Consider the following 27,868-nt stretch of genomic DNA (forward strand, 5'->3'; position numbering starts at 1 on the left):
ATTCCCAGTTAGTCTAAGCTCAGTGTCTTTGAACCAGTTCACACTTGCTCCACCTCCTAGACCTTCACTTATGCTGCTCCTTCTGTCCAATTTTTCCAATTACAAGTTTCTTGTGGAAGTGTCCCCTTCATGATTCATATATGTATTACTACCCCTCTTGCATTGCTCACAATCACAATACTATAACTGCCTGATGACTATCTGCCCTCACACCCACACCCTATGCTCCCTAAAGGCTAACCATATGGCCATCTTGCTCACCTTTATATAATACATGGGACAGAGTAAACAGCCAATAAATGATTATTAAATAAACAAATTGTTAAACACATAAACATATAGACAAATATTCTGTGAAGTCCAAAAGCAAAATCTGTGTTTTTGTGTTTAAATGACCAAACAGCAAATTTAGCAATTACCACAATTACAACACAATCACAGAACAGGAAAAAAATATTTTAGCTACTTTCTTATTTAATAGTTGTCTATTATTTGCACACATAAAAAATTAAATTAAAAAATGTCAATACGAGTAATTTAGGATAGCTGAAGGACTAACAAGTTAAGACAATAGAAGTTGTATATATCAAATAAAAGTTGCTGACTCAAAATTCATTAAATTGTCAAATCACTAAATATAAGGTACACACTTCACTTGTAATGTGAATTAATATCATTTATTTACTAAACAATGGAATTCAAATGAATAGTTTGCCTAAAATTAGTATCAACATTTTATGAAAATAAGAACACTGGCATTATATTGTTTTTACCTTTATTCTCATGAGGATTATAACCATAAAACTTTTGGACTGCAAATTATACAATAAAATGTGAAACTACTTGAATTTAAAAAGACTGAACTTTAGCAGACCCAGTATCTAAAAGAAAGAGCAGTAATGTCTAATTAGTACAACCATAACTTACCCACATTGTTTTGAGGGCTAAGGAGACTAAATGTAGATTATCCTATTTCTCTTTCATACTTTTTAACTACTCACCATTTTAGGGGGTGGGGGGCCTAGATGAAAATGTCCACAGATGACCAAAGAAATTAATTTGATAATGGTACTAAATATGAACTGTGATATAAAAATATTACCGAAAGTAGATTTACATTTAAGTCATTATCAAGTTACTTTCTAAAATAAGCACTTTTTCACAAATTTAATCAAGAACCATTCTTATTAATATGAAAGTGAATGTCTACACAAGTGGGATGGGAAAGTTGCACAAATTTCAGTTAACAAGGATAGGACCTCACCCTTTGTTTTCTTGCATGATTTCTTCTTTTAAAAAATAAAATGAGTTTTTTCCTCATCACCTGGTTTCTAGAAGAGAAAAATAATGGTTGTATGACATTAAGAAAATGCACAATAATGCACTTTTCACTTTTCAGAGAAACTGGAAAACAAGCAAAGTTCACTTAAGAATATGTGATGTAATCAAATTCATTTTAATTTTTCAATCTGCAAAATAAGAATTTTGCAATAACTATAACTAAAATTCCTCCTGTTCTACAGCAAGATTTTAAGCAGTTAATTTTCGATTATTACATTCAATAAAAAGAAACCTTATTTTCAAGTTGTAATTAAAGTCACTGATTCTTCTTAAGAATGCTGGTAACATAAACCTCATTGGAGGAGGTGTGGTAGGTGGGAAGGAAATTTTTAAAGGTACTTCACCACCTTAGATATAATGTTGACCTCCTTTCTATAAGAATATATAGCAATATATTTAGAGGTGACTTCTGCTTTAAACAGATTTTCTTCAGTCACAGAAATGATAGTCCACTTTAAGAAGTAATGGAGGGCAAAGTGACAAAACAGGAAGATTCTCTTACAGTAATACAACAGTTTCGATTTTTAAACTATAAACAGTTACTTTAAAAAAAAACAACAACAATGACATGCAAGTTCAAATATAAGTATTTAGACCCCACCTACTTCCAGAACAGATTTCAAGCTGATTATTCAAATATAAATATAAAGCCAAGGCAATAGAAGTAATGTTTTGGATTATATGCCACTCAGGACTAACAGTGACAGTGACTCCATTCAAATAAGCATAAACAATCAGGAGCTATCTATTTGGAAAAGTAGCCAAGAGATGAAAAGAATTATTAAAAAGCACATTTGCTATTTCATACAAAGCAAATAATGGTGATGAAAGAAGAGCTACTGAATGATATGGATGCATGCAGCTGAATAAATGGTATTTCAGAAGGTGATATAGAGTATAAGTGTTACCATATATTCAGTTAACTAATTGCAATTATGCATTGCTCAAAAGCATATTTTAAGTTTCCTAAGAATAACAGTGAAGAAGTCAGCCAGTCTGTACTAAGTACAGAACAGTGTACTAGTAATAAGCACTGTAACAGACAATAGAGATAGCAGGAAATAAATTAGACACATCTGCTCTCCAGCTAATATTGGGTAGGGGGAGAGGGGGAGACAGAACACAAACATAACTAAAGCTTTGTGAAGAAAAAAAAAATCATTAAAAGTACCCAAGTAGATTTTTATCTGCTATTCTTACTTTTTAAAATGTTGAAAGAGCTAAATAGTTCCAAAACAAGGTGTATTTAGAACAGTTTTGCCTAACCTACTTCTAAGGGTTGTCCAGACCATAGTAGAGTCTCACAGAAAAACGGTAAGTATATGACTTTTACCATGAACCACACTAAACAAAAGTTAAACTTATTCAAATTTCAACTTTTCATGCATACTACCATGCAAATTATATTTGCCACCAGTTCTGCAAAGTAGTTAACTAATGTAATGCAAATACCCTCAGTAAGAAATTTTTGAAAAGAAAAAAAAAAAAATATATATATATAAACAGCAATGTGGTCATTAGTAACTATACCAGTAAATAATTATTATAATGTTCTGGTTGTACTAATAATACATATAAAGTAGAAATATCACATTTTTGTTACAAACTAAGAATAATTCACCTAAAATTCTCTTAAAGTATGATAATTTTTTTAAAGGTTTATCTAGCTTCCTCTCTTCAATCAGTTCAATAAATTAGGTTTTTTTCACTTATTTTCTTATTTCAAAATCTGCATCCATAAAGGCCTGGTATCTAGGATGAGCAAGGCTAAGCAAACTACAGATTGGAGCAGTCTCCTCACCCACGTGAGGTGACTTGAGCGCTTCCAAGGCACCAGGACATTAAATGGCAGAAGGGTCTACAAATACCGTCATTAGCAAGATCATGGAAGGGATTTCCCTAGAATAGGATTTTGAATAATGATAAAATGATCCGTGGCACTTCTACTTTGCAATGGCAGATGTGGCTTGGTGGGGGACGGTGTCATCACTAGTCTTAAATGAAAAAGCTTCATTATCTTACTTCATCATGCGCCTTGCAGGTACTCCACTGAAAAAAAGACAAAACAGGAGGCAAAAAATTCAAGCCTCAAGGTAAGCCATTTCAATGTTAAGTATTCACCTTTTTTACTAGCAGATTATAAAACCAGCTAGTTTTATGCAATAAATTTTATTTCATTTTTTGGCCTCGGAAATTCAAAGCTGTCACCCCAACCCCCAAGAAGCCAGAGGAAGATAACATATAGTAAAACGACAGCAAATTACACAAATCTAAAACACACCTATACTACATTATAATAATATGTCAGCAAATAACATATAACAATCTCTTTATAGAATGTATGGTCTTTAACTGAAGATCTCCAAGATGATAAATACTTACGTCTTGATGTTTTCATGGTACACCTTGGTGTCTGATGGCTGGTTATAAAGTGGCTATAAAATAAACATTTATATATAGTGTTACATATGTCTATGAGAAACAAAGGAACAATTTCTATTTTAATTTAACTTTAGATAAAGTATTAATAGAGCTATATAATACATGCCCTGCCAGAATCTCTGGACTTGAGTGCCCTCAATAACTGTTTACCCTATCTCCTCATAACACCAAACCTTTACATACTGACAGTGTGTAAATCCACAATAAATGCATTCACTCAGACTTTTAATTTAAAAGTTAAAAGAATATTAAGCACCATCTCATCCTAACTGTATGACTTCAAAGGGCTTTTTATTTGTTATTTCCTTTTTCTTCTACCCTGGATTGATTAAGCAGTTGCTCAAGCAACACATTCTTAGAATAATGCTTCTACAAAGTAGCTAAGTTCATGCATGATTATCATCAATTTTACCAAAATTTTCTTCCCAGCTACATCCCTCTCATTCCAGAGTAAATATATTGCACCCCCTCTTAGCCTAATAGAAACTACTATTGAAAAAGCATTATAAATGAAAAAAGAAATTCTTACTTACCAGTTCAACTTTTGGGCCAAGACCTTCAAATATTTTATGAGCTTCTTCTGCTTTTTTCTAGAATAAAAACATTATTGTGCTACATAACTAAAAATTACATTATTCCAAATCAAAATCAATACATATTTGACAATATTTACCTAAATGTTACTCTACACATTGAACTTAATCTTTATTTCCAAATATTCCTCTTACATGTCATATGCTGAAATATGCTCTAATTTTATTTTCATAGTTCCTCACCAAAGTAGGTCAAAGCTTAACATTTGTACTGAACGCAACACCTCAAGAATTGATAAATTCTTAAAATCAAAAATTAAGATTCTAGGTATAACACTGCATACCCTGAAATTTATATAATGCTATAAACTAGTATTATCTTAATAAAAATTTACTGAAATAAAGATTCTAAGGAGGAGGCCTAGAGATCTACTATTTAAATGAATCAAAATCTAAATAGTTTAATTCATAATAAGTAATGAAAATTTAAAACCATAAAATTACCTATCTTTACTACAGTCCAAAAAATTAAACTCTGAAGAAAAACTGAAAGTGAACTTACTTTCTAGTCACAATAAAACCTTGGTAATAGCCAAAAATAGAGGAAACAATTAGCTTGAGTTACTCAAAAGCATTTGATGGCATATAAATGTTGAATTACATATTATTGTATGCCATTTTCAAAGGTACAGTAATCTACAAGGTACTATATAACAGAAACTTTCCCTTACTAGACAAATAATGTACACTGAAATTACATGTCTAGGAAATGTGTCCATAGTGCTCACATTCTCAATAGCAATAATCACTCATTGACTGCTGCTGCAACTCCCACAATGCATTTGTAGCTGCAAAGCTCTCCAGAGCTTTTGCTATGACACACAAAGGAGAATGAATGTCAATCAGCATTGCCCAAGTGTAAAGACCTTCCCTTAAATAAATATTCTCCCCTCCACCTTTATCAATCAAATATTTATTTAGTATAAATAATGTGAAAATAACTGTTCAATTAGCATAAGAAACACAAATATTGTGTAAAACAATTTCCACACTCCAAAAATCTTAAAATGTTAAGAGGAGAATATATAAAGAATGTCAAATACAAAACTATAAAAACCCATTAAATTTGAATAGCAAGTTACTTCTAAGATGGTTTTTTTTCTTTTCTTTAAAGATTTGTATCTTTTTGTATACAAGAGCTGGGATATAGGCCAGAGATGTGGAGTGGTGAGACAATTCACTACAGAATAGGCAGGCTGACTGAAATTCACTGCTAAAGGGAGCAGTCAGTGAGGCAAGAGAGGTCTGCTGGGGATCAAACTCCTGTTGCAGTGGCTGCAGATAGATTCATAGTGCCGAGACTTAACCCCTTGAGCCAGGGAGGCCCTCTATAGATAGTTTTAAGAAATGGTTTATTAACCTTGGCTCTACTATTTTGTGCCAAGTAATTATTTGTTCTGAGGTCTGTTCTACACATTGTAAGATATTCAGCAGTATGCTTTGGCCTCTATCCACTAAAAGCCAGTAGTCCTCCAACCTTTCCCCAAGTTATTCCAAATACAAAGGTTTCCAATTGAAGTGGGGGGGAAACTGTTCTAAGGAACCTATTAACCCCAATAAGCCAAAATGTAATTCAAATTTATCAGGGCATATAGTAAATAACACAAATATTTTCACAGATGATAAATTTTAAAATCTCTAGATCATGAACAAGAAATGTTAACCAATAGTCAATGGTTTTCAAATCTGCTTTAAGACAATCTATATTATAGTCTATACCAAGAAAAGGTAGACTAAGTGAAATTGTACACAAATAACAGAAACATGTAAAACTATATTACCAAATATATTTACTAGTATTCTATTACAATAAACTTTTAAAAGGACAGTTACTTTTTAAGGATTTATTTTTATTTATTTATGCATAATAAGGACTGGGGTGCAGGCCAGAGGTGTGGCGATGAAAGGATTCACCAGAGACAGAGTGGGAGCAGAACAGGCAGATCTACTAAAATACAGTGCTGAAGGAAGCAGTGGACGAGACAAGAGAGGTCCACTTTGCCATATGTGGGTCAGCTCGGGGATCAATATAGTGCTGTAGTGGCTGATGATAGCTTCATGGTGCTGAGACTTTAACCCCTGTGGCACCAGGGAGACCCAAAACAATGTAATTTTAAAGATTTTGATTCATATGTTGAATATGTTCTATATGCCAGGTACTTGCTAGACATAAAAAAAAAGAAAGAGTAAGATAGCTCTTCCTTGTATAGAAGGATAAGAGGTCTTGAAAGGATTCAAATAGAAAACTGATACTTATGCTGGGTCTTGAAGTCCAAGTGCCCTGGACATAGAAAGACAAAATACTAAGCCAACTGAAGATAGAAGTAACATCTTAAGCTAAAGTACTAAGAACTTAAAGAGGACACTCAAAACCTATTCTATTAGGATATTACTAAGAAAGGAATATCAGGCTAAGACCAGGCAGGCAGCCACATAGGTAGATCAAAAATTGGGGGTAGTTGGAAAATCACACAAGTCAATGTGATGGATGGGTTAGGAAGAAAAAATGACTGAAGGAAGGAAATTCAATAGCCTGTGTGAGAGACGATGGTTCAAACTGAGCCATCAGTTTGAAAGGAAGAAGAGTGTAAAAGCTAACCAGATATTTAGGGGGTAGGACTAATGCACTTCACTCATTAACTAAATCCAGACTGGCAAAGAAAGAAAATTCCCAGGTCACATGCAAGGCAACCAAAGATTGGTGTGTCCAAGTATACTCTCTATAGTCAACCTCTTCTTTCTTCTTGAATAACATTATATTGCAAATCATTCCATCAAAATATAAACATGTTTTTGAAAACTACACACAATCCCTTTTCTATGTGTATTATAATTCTATAAATATTCTTAAAACCTATTATCTGGGGAAGGTAACAGCAAACTGAACTTTTAAAATAGTGCAGGAAGGCCCTCCCTGGTGGCGCAGCGGGTTAAAGCACAGCAGTGAGAAGCTAAAGCCACTTCCGCATGAGTTCGAATCCCGCCTGCCCCGGAGGTGACCACATGGCGTGGCAGACCTCTCTGGCCCGCTCACTGCTCCCCTCAGAGGTGTACTTCATAGATCTGCATGTTCTGTACCCCACTCTGTCTCTGGTGAATCCTCTCACCCTCCGCATCTCTGGCCTGTACCCCAGTTCTGTACAAATAAATAAATAAATCTTTAAAAAAAAAATAGTGCAGGATTCCTCATGTTTATTGCTGCTTTATTCACAATTGGAAACACATGGAAACAGCCCAAATGTCCAAAAGTGGATGACTGGATTAAAAAGATGTGGTACATATACACAAAATATTACTCAACAACCAAAAAAAAGAAACACATGTCTTTTGCAACAACATGGATGGAACTGGAAAAGATCAGTGCTTTTGTGAAATAAGCCAGAAAGAAAAGGAGAAATACTGGATGGTTTCTCTCACAGCAGGAATATAATGGAACAGGCGAGAAAATAATGATAAACAGCTATATACCAGAGAAATTTGTGGAGATGGAGTAGGGAATGGGATCAAAAACAGTGGGGGGAAGGAAATGCAATGGACTATGGTGATGGCACATGGGTGATTTGGTGATGGGAAGCCCAAGGGAATTGCAACTGAGATGGAAAAATGAACAAAATGTAAAAATAAACTATTATATTATTTAAAAAAAAAAGTGCAGGAGTAGAGTGTTTATAGAGACTAAAAGACTCAGCCTAATGTTTAAATATGATGCAAAGCAATTTTTCTCTCAGGAAGTGAGCTCTAAAATTAACCATTACTTTTGAGTATTTTCTTGCCACCCACTAACTTTCCAAATAAATACATATATGTCTGATACAGGATAATGGCTACTGTCTCCTTAGCCGCATTAGGCTTAATTTCTAGCCAGTATAGGCTGCAGCCAAGTAAGAAACAAGAGCGAGATGTATTCTTGTCATCCATCACCCATCTCTCCTTGCCAATAATGGTGGCAGAACAGATAAGGTGATTCATTAAAGAAAGCTAAAGAGGCAGTGAAGGCCTGACAAATGGCAGCATGGTAAGGCAGGAAGACCATTGAGGAGTCAATGGTGAGAAAGCCTGTGTTCCTGGTACAGCCCTGTACCCAGCACCACCCTTCCAGGAACCTTTGCAACAATGCTATGACTCATAAGCCTAGTCATGGCAGATGTTAGTAAGGCATGCAAATTTTTTTTAAAAAGATAATCTTTACAGTTACTATGAGTTATTATAAAACTAACATTCAGCCTTCAAATAAAGTTGTTTTCATATACTTAATAGAATAAAGAATATATAAATTCTAAAGTGAACAGAGGTTTGAAAGGGACTTTCAGTTTTGTTGATGGATACGGAAGAACATTTAATATACTTATTAATGAAAACATATATACAAAAATTAAACACACACTAACCCCACTGACAACTTGTTCAATAGTATTTAGCCCTCACATTACAGTCAGGCAACCAAAGAACTCACTAATATAGGAACCACTTATTAGGTTTATGCGAAACGGCTAATCAAGAATTCCAATCAATTAATAAAAAGTACTAAATTCAATTTATTTGAAAATAACATTTAGAAAGAAGTTACCATTATTTAAGATTCTTTTCCACCATTATTTTAGTTCTAATCCAGATTTATTTTATCTCTGAGTTCACAAATTAGTAATAAAGCCAATCAGTCCACAAAATCATTGTTCTACTGAGGACTGTTTAAAGCTGTTTTCATTTAGGGAGAACCCCTATGTTCCCAGTTTCTCTTAAACAAAAGCGCACCCTCCAGTCTGTGGCATACCCCTGGTGTGACCACCATGCCAGTGTGCATCTCGGCACACTGGCATGAGGCAGGCCTTGTCACTACTTTCCCTTATTACCCTTTATCTTTACTGGACTGTTTTTCATAAAGAAATCTGCTGTTAATCCAATAAACTGGACTATGTTTGAATACAGCCAAGAAAAAACTTAATAGTCCACATTTTTAACCACCTGTTACAAAAACCGTATATATAACCTTCAGTAACCTATATATATAAATACATGTATATCTAACTACAAGATTCTTTCTATAAATGTTTAATGACTAATTCATGGTTGTTTTTCTTAGGGCCAATTTTTTTTAGGATCTGAGCTACTACAAAGTTAGAGGTAGCTCTTTGATATGACTCCACTCACTGCAAAGCAAATAAACTGAATTAACCACCCCAACTTCTAGCACTGTTAGCTAGTAGGCATATTTTCTTCCATAATGCTTAAAAGCATATTTTTCTTTTTTGGATTGGGGAGTACTGAAAGCTCACTGTTAAGCAGCTCTTTTAGAAGTTTCCTGATTTTTGTTTTTACCTGAATTCACTTTCCCTGTAACAATTCATTCCTAAGTTATATTCTGGCTAAAAACTGGCTTCAACATCACAAAATTCATAGAATTGAAGACTGGCTTTCCTAAATCCATTTATACATTTAATGAAGAATATGAAAGAAATTACTTTAATAAAAAAAGGAAAGCAAAGGCTACTTAAGGTCAACTATAATTCAACAATAGCCAAGCAATCAATTCTAAAGCTGATAATGGAAGTCACTTCCATATCCAATGATATTTGTCATTAAATGCCCCTTATGAAGTAAGAGAGTACAGAATGGCTGTTTTGTATTATGTTCTACTAAACTTGTTTGCCAGTATTTCCATAAATAGGAGAGAGACTCAGCTAATGTAATTATATGCTGATTAAATAATATTTATAGAATATAACATGCAAAATAAAATGTTAAATAATTTAAGACACAATTATAAACTTTTTTAGTCTATAAGGAAAAAAAACCAAAGTTTTTAGCCAAAGTTTAAAAAAATTAAAAATTCTAACAGTAATCAGGCTTAAATACAAATTAACACCACCACAAAGGACTAGTAACTAGAAAAGGCAGTCAAGTAGTCTTAACGGCCTGTATAATGAGAAATGGCATGAGCTTACCCGATTTTCATCATAAATAATTTGGACAATACTGCGATGCTTCTGCTCCACAGGAGGAGGGGACACAGGCTTCTCAGGCTCAGGGGGTTTAGCTGCCTCTTCTTCGAGCTGTTGCTAAGAGACCCAGAAAGGAAGAGTCAGGCATCTGCTGCATGTCATCCCCACCAATAATTAACCGCCAGAGATAACTCATGCTACTGAGCCATGACTTGCTGATTCTATAGGGTAATCATTTAATCTACTGGCGTCTAATAGACCCAAAGGGAACTAACAAATCCAATCAGATTTATTTTGACTAATATAACTAAAAACATAAATCACCATTAGGTAAATATATACCTTTTATATTTTCATCCTGATTATTTAAAGCAAAATAAGAAAAATTAAACATCTATCATCACAGTAACATTCTGTAGCACTAGAAAATAAAACACTTCTTTTTATAGATTTACATACTGTGTTAATATCTGATGGGAAGAGCATAGAACAGAGATTAAGAGTAAATCATTAACTCAGCATAGCATATTGCCTACTTCTATCCCTCACCCCTCAGCCAATGTCTATGTTTTGTAGTCAAGAACTATCAAACAACACAAAAAGATTGATTGTTGATGAGTGCAATATAAAGCCAAAAGCTATCTCTATTATTCTGCCTGAAGTGGAGCCTTAGTGGTAGTATGCTCCTAAAGCCTTTCTAGGTGCCTACTCTATCTTAAGCAAGTAGCTAAGCCATTTTTATATAAAGTAGGGATGTTAATCCTATCATACAGTTTAAGAGTCTAAAAGATTCAAAATATGTCAAGCATATTACAACCATCCCTTCAGTAAATATTACCTACAAGTATTACTGAAGTAAGCAGGATTTTGTCTACTCATTGTTTTTTATCCCCAGTACCTTAACTTGTGCCTCATATTTAGGTATAAGTGCTCAACAGATAGTCACATGAAAACAGTATAAGTTCACTAAGATAATGAAAAAGACATTAGGTTAAAATCTCATATATAATAAAGGCCTATGGTAAAAATGATCTGTGCTACTTAGACTAAAAGGCTAGGCTCCTAGTGATTGGGTTAGACTACGTCCCAAAATAAGAATAAAAATCCTCCAAGAAAAGCTTTGAGGACCATCCTAGAACTGAAAGTTCCTTTGCAATCTGCTACATGTGTAAGCAAAAAAAAAATATTTGGAGTTCTGAGGTCATTTCTATGGGTAACGGTTCTTCAACCACGCCACTTCTTTCCTGCTCACAGGGACTTCTTTTACCTATTAAGCAGGTATAGAGAAAGGTACAACTAGGCTTTCAAAAATCATATTTTGTTCTTACTATCAAAATAGTGCTGCACGAAGCCACTGTAACAAAATTAAAAACAAGATTAAAATTTCCCTTAACTATCTTGTTCTTTAACATTCACTTTACAATAATTTTGCCATATTTTAAAAATAAATTTAGTTGGAAATTTTATTAAAATATAAAAATATGAATCAACACAAGATGAACACAAAAATTTTAATACTGTGTACTTTCCAGCTGTGTTTTGTTTTTGTTTTTGTTTTGGCTGAAGTTGTCTTTCATATTCCTCAATAAAATGTATGGTACTAAAAATTTCAAAAGTATCATGCATTTCAGTATTTTTTTAAAGATTTATTCATTTTTATGCATACAAGAACCGGGCACAGGCCAGAGATGGGGAAAAGGGGGATGCGAGGATTCACCAGAGACAGAGTGGGGAGCAGAACAGGCAGACTGCTGAAGCACACTGCTGAGGGGAGCAGAAGCGAGACAAAAAGGTCTGCTGTGCCATCTGGGTCAGCTCCTTAGCTAGCTGAGATGGAATGAATTTTGAAGTAGCTGTGGGTAGCTTCATAATGCTGTGGCTTAACCCCTATTTTTCAATACTTCTAGTATTATAGTAGACTACATGCCATTATTTGTTACATGCCATATATTAAGCAGTACTTTGATTATCTAAATCAAATACTTTATCTAAATATATGTCAAATCTAAAATTTAGTGTTTGAAGTATTGTTGACAATTTATAAGTAAAAAGTAAAGAAAACTAAAGGAGAGAAAAGAAAATTTACCCTGCAGACTCAACAAATTGACATATTTAGGGGATTGACATATTTAAAAACAAAAAAAAAAGAGTATCTTTTAAAATGACCGAACAGATTAAAAATGAGCCAAACAAAAATAATGATAAAAATGTTAAGGCTCTCCCTGGTGGTGCAACAGGTTAAAGCACCACATTATGAAGCTCTCTGAAGCCACTGCAGCAGTCCCCAGCCAGGGAGCTGACCGATGTGGCATGTCAGACCTCATCTGTTCCGCCCACTGCTCCCCTCAACAGTGTACTTTTGTCAATTTGCCTGTTCTGCTCCCCACTCTGTCTCTGGTGAATCACCTCACCCACCACACCTCTGGCCTATACCCCAGTTCTGTAAGCATATATAAATGAATCTTTAAAAAACAAAAAAAGTTAATTATCAAAACTGAAGGTGCATTTGACAGCAGATCAAATATAACTGAAGAGAAATATAAACTGAAAGATCAAACTGAAGAACTCCACAATGAGTCTCAAATAAGAAAAATAAATGGAAAAGAAAGCAATTAAGAGACATGATGGTCAAGAGCAGTAAGATGTTATATCTAAGTGGAAGTTCAGAAGGACATAACAAAGGAGCCATGGGACATTTTTACAAAAAAGGGAATGGCTTAGAATTTTCCAGAACTAATGAAAAACTAACAACATATTCAGGAAGCCCCAAGACTCTCAAGCTGTATAGATTAAAATAAAACACAGTAAAAATAATAGAACCCAAAGAAAAAAGATATTAAAAACAGTCAAGACAGAAAAGTCAGATTATTCACAAAATAATAAAAATTAGACTGAGGGTTGATTTCTTAACAATGGGAGCCAGAATAGAGAAAATAATCACATACCAAATGAAAATATCTTTCAATAAATATGCATAAAGACAATATTTAAAAACCAATCAAATACTGAATTGCCAAATAATAGGAAATACTCATGGATATTCTTCAAGCATTCTCCAAATCTACATTGCAAGAAAGCATTCTGAGCAAATAAGATGACAGCTATGTGGGTAATCCTAAATGAACATTGCCTATATAAAATAATAGAATAAGAACTAAAATAAAAGCCTACAAGAGCATAGAAGTAAAAATTAAGAAGTTCTGGCCCTGGTGGCACAGCGGGTTAAAGCACAGCACTAAGCTGAAGCCACTTCAACACGAATTTAATCGCCACCCTGAAGATGAACCACATGGCGTGGCAGACCTCTCCTGACCCGCCCGCTGCTCCCCTCAGCAGTGTACTTCCTCGATCTGTCTGTTCTGCTCCCCACTCTGTCTATAGTGAAGCCTCTCGCAGCCCCTGAGCCTCTGACCTGTACCCCAGTTCTGTATGCACAAATAAATAAATCTTAAAAAAAAAATTTAAGAAGTTCTGCATCTTCATACTAATTAAGAAGGCTGTTGATACCAATTAGTTTTAAGCTGCATGCTAAACATATAAAATTTCCAGAGAACCACTAAACTTAAAGAGGTAACATATAATATCCAAACTAGTAGGATAAGAGTAAATGGAATAAGACAATCAATCCAAAATAAAAACTGGGGGGGGGGGGGGAGATGCTGATATCAGCATAAAAAAGGGTGAAGTCTGTGACCCTAAATATTGTTAAAGCAAATTCAATGATTTAAAAAAAGTAGGTAATACATCATGCCTAAGTTAGATTAAACCTAGAAAGCACAGGTGATTTAACACTAGCAAAATAGTTTGTTATACTAATTCAATGAAGGAGAAAATGATACTAATATGAAGAAAAATCACCATTAAAAAATTCAACATCATGAAAAAAATCACTTCCTTCTAAGACTGTGTTTATGGTTCTCTTTTATTTAAAGATCATAGATAAAGAGTAGTATATACTAGGTAAATAAAGCACAGGTAGAAAATGATACACTTTCTACTAGAATTGACTAAGCATTTGCTATATGCTTAGGTTTGTAGGAAGTTTATACATAAAATATGACCACAAGTATGAAGTCAGCCTTCATAGAACTAGAACTGGTTTGATGACTTCTGAGAGAATTGCTAGTTAAATGGCATTGCCATTATAAGCTCCAAGTAGATGGAATTTTTGTTTTTGTCTCCTGTGACTCCCTTCTCCCCCTGCCACCAACTTTTGATGATATCAAGAGTTTCAAGTTTGAGGGAGTCATGTCTTAAAATTTTTTATGCCCTTAATTCAGGTTACTATATTAAGGATCACAAAGGTAACTGAGGCTTAGGTTCAATTTTTTAATGAGTTATCAAATTACTGATGCTCATTTTGATCTGATACATTGAAAATTTACTGTCAAAATACTGAAATTTAGGACCCTCCCTGCTGGCGTAGCAGGTTAAAGTAATGCACAAAGAAACCAAAGCCACTTCCACATGAGTTTGATCTCTGCCTGCCGCACCTCTGGCCTGCACACCCCAGTTCTGTAGGCACAAATAAATAAATCTTAAAAAAAAAATTCAAGTTTAATCTCTTAGACAAAAGATTAGCTGACAAATTCTGAGAGTTTGGTATGAGTTATTTATGAATAAGTACTTATTTGGAATTTATAAAGAAGTGAACATGTTATTCTTCAACCTAGTGAAACAGATTCCCTTATTGTCTCCATTATACAGAAACTCCTTGATGCTCAAGAACAGTTTCTTATGCAATTCAAGTAATACAGCTGGCAAGAAACAGAACCAGGACTCAAATCCTTAAAAAAAAAAACTTAACATACTATGAATTGAAGGGCACTTCCCAACCTGACAAAGGTTTTATCTATAAAATTGATAATGGGCCCTCCCTGGTGGTGCAGTGGGTTAAAGCACTGCACTATGAAGCTAACACCACTTCAGCACAAGTTTGATTCCAAGACAGGAAGGTGACCCACATGGCACACCAGGCCTCTTTTGACCGCCCGCTGCTCCCCTCAGCAATGTATTTCAGTTAATCTGCCTGTTCTGCTCCCCACTCTGTCTCTGGTAAATCCTCTCACTGCCCTTTGCACCTCTGGCCTGTACCCCAGTTCTGTATGCATAAATAAATATTTAAAAACTGATAATAATTAGTAAAAAAAACTAAAAAGTAGTCCTTTAAAAGAAACAAAAATAACCACTTTTAATGCTATATTACAGTTTTAGCCAGAGCAATAAGACAATGGAAAAAACTTAAGAACTGGAATGGAAAAATAAAATTACTGTTTTTATTAATTGCTGATATGACCACTATCAAACAGAAAGTCCAAGTACTGAAAAGATAATTCAGGGCCCTCTCCAGTGATGCAAGAAGTTAAAGTGCAGCATTACAAAGCTAGTTGCATTACCTCAGCATGAGTTCGATCCCCAGCCCCAGAAGTGACCCACATAACACAGCAGACCTCTCCTGTCTTGCCTGATACTCCCCTCAGCCATGTACTTCATCGATCTGCCTGTTCTGCTCCCCACTTTGTCTCTGGTGCATATTCTCACAGCCCCTGCACCTCGGGCTTGTACCCCAGTTCTGTATGCATAAATAAATCAATCTATAATAAAGAAAAAAAGGTAATTCACAGGGAGGTTGCTGGTTTATTAAAAAAAAATCAATGCAATATAAAGATATTAACAATAGCATCAAAAATAGAAAATACCCAGAGTTGAATCTAACAAAGGCATATAAGATATTAATGGACAGAAAGTAAAAAAAAAATAAAAATAAAAAACCTTCTAAATGGGCAGATACACTATATTCAATGATTGGAAGACTCGGTATTATAAAGATAACATTCTCTTCAAATTGATCTTTATATTCTGTATGATTCCAATTAAAATTATATAAAGACATTGTAGAGAGCAGAAAATGTTATATTTATAACATGCCTGCAGAAGTGAGGTAGGTTTGCCTTAAAAAAGAATCATAAAACTCTAATTCTGAGAATAACTCATAATAGACAAACAACAAAGTCCAAAAATCTATATATATGTAAACTATATATGTATATATAGATGCAAACTTGAATTATAATACAGCTAAATAATAGAACAACTGGAGAAGGTGAACTTTTCAATTAATTACCCATACAGGAAAAAAATTAATTTTGATCCCTACCTTGGGGCAAACACAAAAAAACTCATATCTGGTGGAATAAGAATAAAACAAAAATTATATAAAGTCAATAAAATAAACTAGTAACTCTAGAGCATCTGTATTAATTTCTAATATAAAAATCTAAAGAAATTCTGTTCATCAAAAGCATTACTAGTAGACTCAAAAATCTAAATCTGAGTTTTAAAACTACAGAAAACATAGGTATCTTTATGACCTTGGATTATGTAACACTTTCTTAGATAAGACATCCAAAGCACAAGTTGTGAAAGAAAAATAAACTGGACTGCCAACACAATTAAAAGCTAGCTGTGATTGCACCTGTAACGTTGTTCTCTGAAACAGTAATCCTTTATTTCTACCCATCTTCTGTCCCAACTGAGTGCCACCACCCAGGGAAGATTTAATGGGTACAGACATGAACTCCCAAAGGCCCCCAAACTATCTTTTTATAAATCATCAACAACAAAATCAACACTTTAAAGCAGGTAATTATGAAAATGAACACCAATTATTATTATTTTTAAAGATTTATTTATTTATGCAGAGCTAGGGTAGAGGCCAGAGATGCAGGGGCAGTGAGAGGATTCACCAGAGAGAGTGGGGAACAGGACAGTACGACTGACAAAGTACACTGCTGAGGGGAGCAGCGGGCGGGTCAGGAGAGGTCTGCTGCGCCAAGTGTCACCTCTGGGGTGGGGATTGAACTCATGCTGAAGTGGCTTTCGTGTCTTAGTGCTGTACTTTAACTCACTGCACCACCAAGGAGGGCCCAACACCCATTATTTTTAAGAACAGTGCAAGGGCTAGCATAAAGAGGCAATGAGTTAAGAAAGCAGTTCAATTCATGTAACAGTAACAACTCTGAAAAATGTCTGTTGAGCCAATGTCTTCGTTTCAGGTTTGATTGAGGGTTTGTAAATATAAGTGACCAGCACTTAGAAGCTAAGGAGGAAGAAGGAGAGTCAGGAGATGATGAGGGGAATATGAAACTCCTCAGGTTTTCTATAAAGAGATAGAGCCCTGGAAGTGGTAATAGGGTCATAGAAAAAAAAGTCAAATGTGCAGATAAAAATGATAATGAAGGCGAGGAAAAAGCAAATGACAGTAAGGCAAAAATCAGGCCATGTCATAAAAAGGTACACTTAACAATCCTGGCACTACTGATAAATTTAAGTTACACCCAAAGATGAAGAGAAAAAGGAGATAAAAATAGTGTATATTGTATACAGATTTAATGCCATCCCAATAAAAATCTCAATGACATTCTTCAAAGAAATAGAAAAAATGTTGATGAGATTCATATGGAACAACAAAAGACCTCGAATACCCAAAACCTTCATGTCTAAGAAAAAACAAAATGGAGGCATTACAATCCCAAACTTCAAGCTTTACTACAAAGCCATAATAACCAAAACTGCATGGTACTGGAATAAGAATACACATACAGACCAGGGGATTCGAATAGAAAACCCAGATATAAACCCACAAGTTTATGGACAGCTAATTTTTGACAAGGGAGCAAAGAAGATACAATGGAACAATGAAATTTTGTTCAGCAAATGGTGCTGGAAGAACTGGGAAGCTACATGCGAAAAAATGAAACTAGATCACTGCCTCACTCCAGTCACAAAAATCAACTCGAAGTGGATTAAAGACCTAGACATAAGAACGGAAACCATAAAATACCTGGAAACAAAGATGGGCCAAACACTACACGACATACACTTCAAAGACATCTTTAAAGATAGAGCACCCAATGCCACAACAGTGAAGGCAAGGATAAATACATGAGACTACATCAAGTTAAAGAGCTTCTGTACAGCAAAAGAGACATTACAAAAAACAAACAGACAGCCCACTAATTGGGAAAACATTTTCTCACACAAAAGTAGTGATAAAGGACTGATCACAAAAATATACGGTGAACTGACGAAACTCAACAAAAGTAAACAACCCCATCAAAAAATGGGCAGAAGAGCTAAAGACACTTCTCCAAAGAGGAAATGCAGATGGCCAATAAGCATATGAAAAAAGTTCAACATCACTCGTAATAAGGGAGATGCAAATTAAAACCACAATAAGATACTACCTCACTCCAGTGAGAATGGCACATCTTCAAACAACTAGCAACAACAAATGTTGGCGAGGATGTGGAGAAAAAGGAACTCTCCTGCACTGCTGGTGGGAATGCAAACTAGTACAACCACTATGGAAAACTGTTTGGAGATTCCTCAAACTGCTAAACATGGAGCTTCCCTATGACCCAGCAATCCCATTCCTAGGTATCTACCCAAAAAACACAAAAACACTGATTCAAAAAGATACCTGCACCCCCATGTTTATTGCTGCTTTATTTACAATTGGAAAAACATGGAAGCAGCCCAAATGCCCAAAAGTAGATGACTGGATTAAAAAGATGGGGCACATACATACAATGGAATATTACTCAGCAACCAAAAAACAGAAATATGTCTTTTGCAGCAACTTGGATGGAGCTGGAAAAGATCATGCTTAGTGAGATAAGCCAGAAAGAAAAAGAAAAATACCGAATGGTTTTGCTCACAGCAGGAGTATAATGGACCAGGCGAGAAAATAATAATAATGAACAGCCATATACCAGAGACATTTTGTGGGGGTGGAGTAGGGAATGGGATAAAAAATGGGAGATGGGGGTGGGGAGGGAAGTGCACGGGACTATGGTGATGGCACACAGGTGATTCGGTGATGGGAAGCCCATGGGAATTACAATTGAGATAAAAACAAAAAAGTGTACAAAATGATGTAAAAATAAACTGTATATTATTTAAAAAAAAATTTTTTTAAAAGTGTATATTGTGATTAGCAGTGCAAACTAAAGACATGTAGTATAATCTCAACCTCCTTTCCTAATTTGCCACCAATGCATTCCTTTCCAGGCTAGAAACAAGTTTACACTTGATTTCCTAAAGCACTTTTAACTGCTGTGACTCAGTGAGCCTTATACCTTGCTTTCCATCACTTGCACATCTGACTCACCTCTTTAAAGGTATTTTAATCACCTTTGTATCTTCCTAGTTGCTCAATATATATTTGAATGATCAAATAAGAAAACAAAAACATCTGTATAGCAAAGATAGTATCACGAAAATAAAAAGACAACCCACATTAATAGAGAATATACCTGCAAATAATTTATTTAAATATGCAGAATATAGGAAGAACTCCTAACAACTCAACAATAAAGAGACAAAATCCAACCAAAAAATGGGCAAAGGATCTGAATGGACATTTCTCTAAGGAAAACACAAGCATGGCTTTATATTGCGCTGGTTTTACTGTCTTTCACAGATAATACATTAATACAAGATCCTCCAACCGGCAAAAGGATTGACTTGCTGAAGTCTCAGATCATAGCATTTTTTTAAGCAATAAAGTATTTTTTAATTATGATGTGTACATTGCCTTTATAAACATAATGCCACTATGTCTAACAGACTAGATATGCTGTAAATGTATTTTATATGCACTGGGAAAACAAAACACTTATGACTTGCTTTACTGTGATATTCGCTTTATTATTTTGGTCTGGAAATGAATCCACAATATCTCCAAGACATGTCTGTATATAAAATGGCCAACAAGCACATGAAAAGATATTCACAATCATCAGTCATTAAGGAAATGGAAACCGAAACCATAATCAGATACCATAATCAAATGTGAATCAAAATTCACATTTACCAGGATAGATAACAAATGCTGACAAGAGTAAGGAACGAATAGAACTACTGCTAGAAACATAAATGGTACAGCTCTTTGGAAAACAGTTTGGTAGTTCCTCAAAACTTCAGAGAATTAAAATATAAACCAGTGGCACTACACTCTTAAGTATATAGCCAATAGAACTGAAAAACTATGACCCTACAAAAATATGTTAACATCATTGCAGCATTATTCATAATCACCAAAAAGTGAAATACAACTCAAATGTCCATCAACTAGTGAACAAGATAAACAAAACATATTCATGCAAGGGAATTTTATTTAGCCATAAAAGTAGTAAAGTGCTGATACAAGATATAACATAGAAGAATCTTGAAAACATGGTAGTGAAAAACAGATGGTCACAAAAATGATTTCATTTATCTGAGAATGTCCATAATATGCAGTCCACAGAAACAAAACATAGTGGATGCCAAGGGCTGAGGAGCGGGAGAAATAAAGAGTAACTGCTAACACATATGAGGGTTCTTTTTCAAGTGATAAAAATGTTTTGGAACTTTGTAGTGGTGATAGTTACACAACATCAAGAATACATTAAAAGTCAATTGTACTTTTTAAAAAGGTAACTATTATGACATGTACATTTTTTAGTTCAGTAAAAAAAAATCCTCCCCCCCACCAAAAAACAAAATGGTAAGGCACAAATCAGAAGAGATCTCCTATCTCTATAACTTTAGAGGAAATACAAAAAAGGAGGATGACAAAGTACTAACAATCCACAAGAACACAAATAATCCATAAATAAAAAAAAGGTCCATCTCATTTCTAATCAAAGAAATGCATATTAAAAACACATTAAGAAATATTTCACATTCAACTGAAAAAAAAAATTAATCAGTAAAGGCAAGGATGTGTACCAACTGGAACTTGTATACGCTGCCAGTGAGAACGTAAAATGGTACTGACATCTTAGCAACTTAATATCATCTAGTACAATAGACTATATGCATACCCTTGGGCCTACTAATGCTATGCACATGCCCTAGAAAATCTCTCTTCATGTAAACCAAAAACACAGCACCATTATGTGAAACAGAAACAAACCAGAAATAATGCATCCAGTAAAATCAAAAACTAATGGGACATAAAAGTTTGGCTATCAAAAATCGACAATACAGCAAGAAAAATGAATGAATCCACAGAAATTAACAGAGGGAAAAAAGGCTCAAAAGTAATTCATGGAATATATGAGGCATGATTATTTTTAAATATGGAAAATTTAACATACTTTCTCTAGGGAAACACATTCGTAGAATACAAAAAGCAGAAAATTCAAACACTTACTTGTTTCTTTTTCAGTTTAAGAATCTGCTGTTCTACTTTTGCAATTTCTCGATCAACACGATCCATACTCTGTATTAACTCTTCCTTTGAAAGTTTTGAAGGTGAAGCATTTTGATCATCTCCACATGGCTGCCCAGAGATTGGAGAAGATGGAGCTTCATGTTTGCTTCCAAATGCTGGATCCTTGAGAGAAGAAAAGGTCAAGAATGATTTATTTCTCACTAATTTCCATTGTTAGCTAAGTTTCCTTAGCTTAAAGTCTAATTTGAAAATACAGCAGACAGTGGTCATATTTCTATTTCTCCTTTAGACAGTAGTTCTATGATAGCAGTTCTCCCTCACTGTCTCATTTTTATAGCTTACATATATCATTCACTATTTTGTAGATTTTAAAAGCTATTCATGAAGAAGGTGGCTAAGTGGCCAATCTGCCTTTAGTTAATACTACTGAGAATGTAGAGACTTTCTGGAGAAATAATTATACAACCACAACAAAAAAAAATTACAGTGTCTGAGCCACTTCAGTGATTTTTCAAAAGCTCTTGGGAAATAGTATGAGCTCCAGGTAAAATAACACAAATTTCTGGGAAGTAGTATAAACTACAAGTATGCCTACCCCACTCAGTAGTGTCAAAAGTTCCTAGCAAAAAAGTCTGCAGGCTTTCTATGGGCCAATACTGAAGTATAGAAGTCAGAAAAATGACCATGGAAACTTTTATTGATTCAGCCCTACACTTCTAAAGCCTGCCTATACTACATTATTGTTTTGGTATATATATCCCATTCCACCTCCAACTCAACAGGTAACTGTAAGAGAATGAAAGTCTCCCTCCACCAAAAATCTACCAATACACACATACTCCCCCCGCCAATGATTTCCAATCTGAGGCAAAGATAGAATAGAGCAAAAGAAATTAATTTTAAACTATGGTACTACTTTTCTTTAGACAAAAAGAAACCAAAAAATAGCATAGTTCATAAGACTACAGAGCCCTAACATATGTTAAATAATGAATAAGAACTGTGTTTTAACCAAAACTGCACTTAACTATACATGGACGGATAGCTGTTCTAAAAAATCCTGGAACAGAAATTTCAGCTAAAACATAATATGTATGCATATTCCTTAAAAGTCCTACATTCTGTAACTATATGTGCTAAATATAAAACTTCTGAGGAAAAGAGGATTATGCATATTACTTAAAACGTATAATTTTGTATGCAGAACATTTACAAAGTAGTAACAATTCTAATAGAAGTAGTATAATTAAAGCTCCCCTATCATTTGTATTCAGCCGATCATCAATCTTAGGCAAACTTCAGCCCTGCAGCTTATTAATTTTTTTAATATTATTTATGCATACAAGCGCTGGGGTACAGGCCAGAGATGCAGGGGGTGAGAAAATTCACCAAAGACAGTGGAGAGCAGAACAGGCAGATTGAAATACACTGCTAAAGGGAGCAGCAGGCTAGACAGGAGAAGTTTGCTGCGCCATGTGGGTCACCTCCTTGGACAGGAATCAAACCTGTGCTGCAGTGGTTGGGGGTCATGTCATAATGCTTTCACCTGTTGCTCCACCATGGAGGGCCCAGCCCTGTTTATATTCATTATTTCCTATATGAAGGCATAAATCCCTTTGATCATTTGTTTCCAACAAAAAAAGTATGTTGCATCAAAATAGGGACTCAAAAACAGGTACCATCACTTTATCGACCTTTGAAATTAAAAAATATAGCAGAAAATGTCTTCAGGGCCCTCCCTGGTAATGCAACAGGTTAAACTTCAGCACTGTGAAGCTGTCCATAGCAACTGCAGCATGCGTTCAATCCCAGGACAAGGAGGTGACCCACATGGTGTAGCAGGCCTCTCCTGAGCCACTCACTGCTCCCCTCAGCAATGTATTTCATTAGGTCCACCTGTTCTGCTCCCTACTCTGTCTCTTGATGAATCCTCTCCCTCACTCACCCTCCCCATACCTCTGGCCTGTACCCTTGTTCTTGTATGCATAAATAAATCTTTAAAAAGAAGTCTTTAGTTTCATTCAACACTTGAATCTTCACTAGTTTGCTCACTCCTAAAAAGCAGAACAGATCTTTAATTCACTAAGCCAGGTGGTATTACTTACACTAAATGAATACTAAATACAGAATTTTCAAGTAGTCAGTCTCTTTATACATTGAAAACATTGAGACAGCTTGATTCTGAAAGCTTTGAAACATTAACATAAAAAATAATTTGTGAACCACCAGGACTTCCATGTCATATTAATATCATGTTCATACCATATGTGTATGAGCCAATTTGTGTTACAGAACCATGTAATAGCAAAATACATTAAAATTTGATTCAAGAGTTTAAAAACACTCCTCAGGTAATGTGATGCACACCTAAGATTTATTATTGCAAATTAGTATTTTCCTTTCTAGTTAAATATTTAGCAAAAAAAAAAAAAAATCCCTTTAGTGCTACCATTAACAAAAGCACTAGGGGACCTCCCTGGTGGCGCAGCAGGTTAAAGCACAGAACTAAAAAGTTAAAGCCACTTCAGCATGAGTTCAATCCCCGCCCCGGAAGTGATCCACATGGCATGGCAGAGCTCTCCTGACCCACTTTCTACTCCCCTCAGCAGTGTACTTCATCAGTCGTCCTGTTCTGCTCACCACTCTGTCTCTGGTGAATCCTCTCACCACCCCTGCACCTCTGGCCTGTACCCCAGTTCTGTATGCATAAATAAGTAATCTTAAAAAAAAAAAAAAAGCACTAGGTAAAGGACAATGAATAAATAGATATGATACCTTCTCTCATGGAGCTTACAATCTTATGTTGGACTACACCAACAGCAATTTTGGAGAAAAAGAGTTAAGACTCTTACCTCACATATCACAATAAAAGTCAAGTAACAACAATTACTGAGACTATGTAGTAAATCACAAGAAGCTGCAAACACACATAAAAAAGTATAAAATTATCTTGAGTTAGGGAAAGTCAGCAGCACATTTAATTTAAAAGATTGCTAAAGAAAGAAGACAATCTTTCTCAAAATAACAACATTCAAAGGTAAATGGAAAAACTGTGAAACATGAGCATAAGCAACTATGAAATAGAAAACATACCAACAGAAAAATGAATGAAAAATATGAAGGAAACAATTCACAATACAAGGAAGATGATCAATTTTAAAAAGTTTCATTTTATTAACAAGCAATAAAAATAAGTTTAAAATATGCAATTCACAGTAATTTTTAAAACAATAGATACAGCAAGGTATCAGGAAGGGTTCAAAGGAACCAGGTATCCTTTATAAACTACTGAAAGGAAAAAGAATTGGAATTTTGCAGAGCAATCTGGAAATACTTAAGATTTTTAAAATACGTCAGCTACAGTATGTAATTAATTATACTAATAGGAAATTACTTTAAGGGAGTAAGGATGTATAACAAAAAAATTCAGCCTAAAGAATATATATCATAACATTGTACTAAGTGAATAAACTGGAAACCTCAAATGTGTGATGATTAAATAAATTTTTATCTATATATGGAATACTAAGTAATCACTAAAATTACATATGTAATCTTATTCACACAAATTTATTAAGCTCAGGATATATTTAAGCAAAAATAAAGTTAAAGAATGTACAAAGTGAATATATTAAAATATGGACAGGTATAAGAATAGCCAAAAAGTAAATGATTTCTATCTACTAAGACTGCAGATAACTTTTCCCTGCAAATTAATCTAAATAGTCTAATATATAATATGTATATATGAGTTTAACAACATTTTAAACACTAACAAATGTTAATTCTTTTGAAATGCCTACTTCTACACACAAAAAAAATCCTAATTACGACTTAAGAAAAAACAAATGAGATCAGGGGTAAGTGGGTATGGATTTTCATTCCAACTGTCTCCGGTACTTAATTTCTCTTAAATTGATATCTTAACATCTGTTTTCTTAGCTATAAAATAGAAATAGTTGGGCCCTTCCTTGTGGTGCAACAGATTAAAGCACAGCACTACCAAGCTATGGGCAGCCACTACAGCACGAGTTCAATCCCTAGTCAAGTAGCTGACCCACATGGCATGGGAGACCTCTCCTGACCCAATGGCTGCTCCCCTCAGCAGTGTATTTCAGTACATCTGTCTGTTTTGCTTCCCATTCTGTTGCTGGTGAATCCTCTTCCCCCCACACCCCTAGCCTGTAACCCAGATCTATATGCATAAATAAATTGTTTAAAAAAAAAGTATCTGGGGCCTTCCCTTGTGGCGCAGCAGGTTAAAGCACAGCACTAAAAAGCTAAAGCCACTTCAGTATGAGTTCGATCCCCGGCCCCGGGGGTGACCCACATAGTGAGCAGACCTTTCCTGACCCACCCGCTGCTCCCCTCAGCAGTGTACTTCGTCGATCTGCCTGTTCTGCTCCCCACTCTTCTCTGGTGAATCCTCTCACCACATCTGTGCCTCTGGCCTGTACTGCAGTTCTGTATGTATAAATAAATAAATCTTTAAAAAGAAAGTATCTGGTACTTATCATTCTGACTTGTTTTACTACACACAATTCCCTCAAACGAGATCTCTCCATTTGGCTGTGAATGGTTGCATGTCATCTTTTCTTATGGCTAAATAAAACAATATTCCATATTATGGATATACTACATCTTTTATATCCAATCACTTATCAATGGGCATTTAGGCTGCTCCCATGTCCTAACTACTATAAGCAGTGCTGTGATAAACAATGTAGAGCATATAGTTTTTTGCTCTGATGGCTTCATGCTCTTTGGCTAAAAGCCCCAGAGGAAGATTAATGGTCATATTAATATATCCATTTTTAGTTTTTAAAGATGAATCAATAAATAACCTTTTAAAAGACCAGTCTCTGCTTTAAAAAATTGTATGTATAAATTGTATTTGTAGTAATTTATTCAGCACTGGAAGAAAAATTTTATTCACTATACTTTTTGAAGATAGCAAAATATTTCTTAAAAACTGAATAACTGTAATACAGATATTCACATAGAAGTGTGGGTGTCAAAAATTTCCAGAAGTTTAACTAATTTCCAGCTTACAAAAAACTTTCTCTACTTAATTTTTTTGCTTGGAAAAATTTGAAATTTACATAAAATATGGATTAATAGTATAATGGATACTCATTTTACCAACCTAGATTCATTAGTTATTAACATTTTGTTGTGTCCACTTTCTCTCCTTCTATATGCACACATATCTAGGCTTATTTCTTGTCTGAATTATTTCAAAATAAACTGCAAACATATTCTCTCTCCCAAATTAGTTTTCACTACATAACATTTCAAACAAATGTATGAATACTTATTTATCTGATATCAGGGCAGGACGGGTCATTAGACATTGAGTAAGTAAACTTTGTGGGAAAGAAACTGGGGGAAATATTAACATATAATAATAAAAGGGTTAATGCTTTACTATTAAAAAAATTTTACATATCTGTTTATTCTTTCTAAAACAAATATTTATTCTATACCTAAGTGCCAAGCACTCCTAATCTGCAGGTTTAAAGATAAGCAAACAGACACTGAAAAAGATAAACACAACTACAAAACAAAGGCATGATACATGAACGTGCAATTCACAAAAGGCAAATAATAAGCAAATGAGGTAAAGAGGTTTGATGTTAATAAAGTCTTCTAATAAATGCGTAACACACATTGTCTGAAATATCACAAACTATAGTCTCATATTAAAAAATGGTTATTTCCAATAATAATGAAAAGCTATATACCAGAGACATTTTATGGGGGTAGAGTGGGGAATGGGATCAAGAACAGTGGTGGGGAGGGAAATGCACTGGACTATGGTGATGGCATATGGGTGATTTGGTGATGGGAAGCCCAAGGGGATTACAAGTGAGATGGAAAAATGCACAAAATGATGTAAAAATAAACTATTATATTAAAAAATGGTTATTTCCAATTTATAGAATTGAGGGAAATTTTTCCTCTATATTTTGCAAGTATTCTAGTAGTATATATGTATTTATGTAAACTGTAAATCAGAAAATGTATAATTAGGAAAAAATTACACATACAGTTAAGCCTTACCTAAAATGTGTTTCTTCCACATAGCAAGTCAATAAATAGCAACTGAATTTAAAGGACTTATTTAAAATAGTCCAGGCAAGCCAGCACAAAATGCTTAGGTATTACCAATAGCAATTTTTCTTTGCAGTTCAGAATTGTTTTCATTCACCAAAAAGTAAAACATACAGACTTTGAAAGTATAGAGCACTAAATCTGTGGTTTTTAATTTTGTTTCACAAAATTTCTACTTCTAACCTTTAAGGACTGAAATAATTGGAGTTTCTTTT

General features: G+C 34.6%; 1 protein-coding gene across 6 annotated transcripts in view; it reads right to left on the bottom strand.

Moving 5' to 3' along the window:
* Window positions 1–27,868, bottom strand: part of NCOR1 (nuclear receptor corepressor 1) — a 147,548-nt gene that overhangs the window by 89,414 nt on the left and 30,266 nt on the right. For all 6 annotated transcript variants that reach the window (XM_012726157.1, XM_012726156.1, XM_012726158.1 and 3 more), the window contains exons 5-10: window positions 21,519–21,701; window positions 10,319–10,432; window positions 4,317–4,373; window positions 3,724–3,776; window positions 3,364–3,390; window positions 1,265–1,331 (exon numbers count right to left, since the gene is read on the bottom strand). In XM_012726157.1, coding sequence (XP_012581611.1) covers window positions 1,265–1,331; window positions 3,364–3,390; window positions 3,724–3,776; window positions 4,317–4,373; window positions 10,319–10,432; window positions 21,519–21,701 — 501 coding nt within the window. The remainder of the gene's footprint in view (window positions 1–1,264; window positions 1,332–3,363; window positions 3,391–3,723; window positions 3,777–4,316; window positions 4,374–10,318; window positions 10,433–21,518; window positions 21,702–27,868) is intronic.

Source organism: Condylura cristata, unplaced genomic scaffold (genome assembly GCF_000260355.1).
Source record: "Condylura cristata isolate star-nosed mole 26May11 unplaced genomic scaffold, ConCri1.0 scaffold00017, whole genome shotgun sequence".
Taxonomy (NCBI): Eukaryota; Metazoa; Chordata; class Mammalia; order Eulipotyphla; family Talpidae; genus Condylura; species Condylura cristata.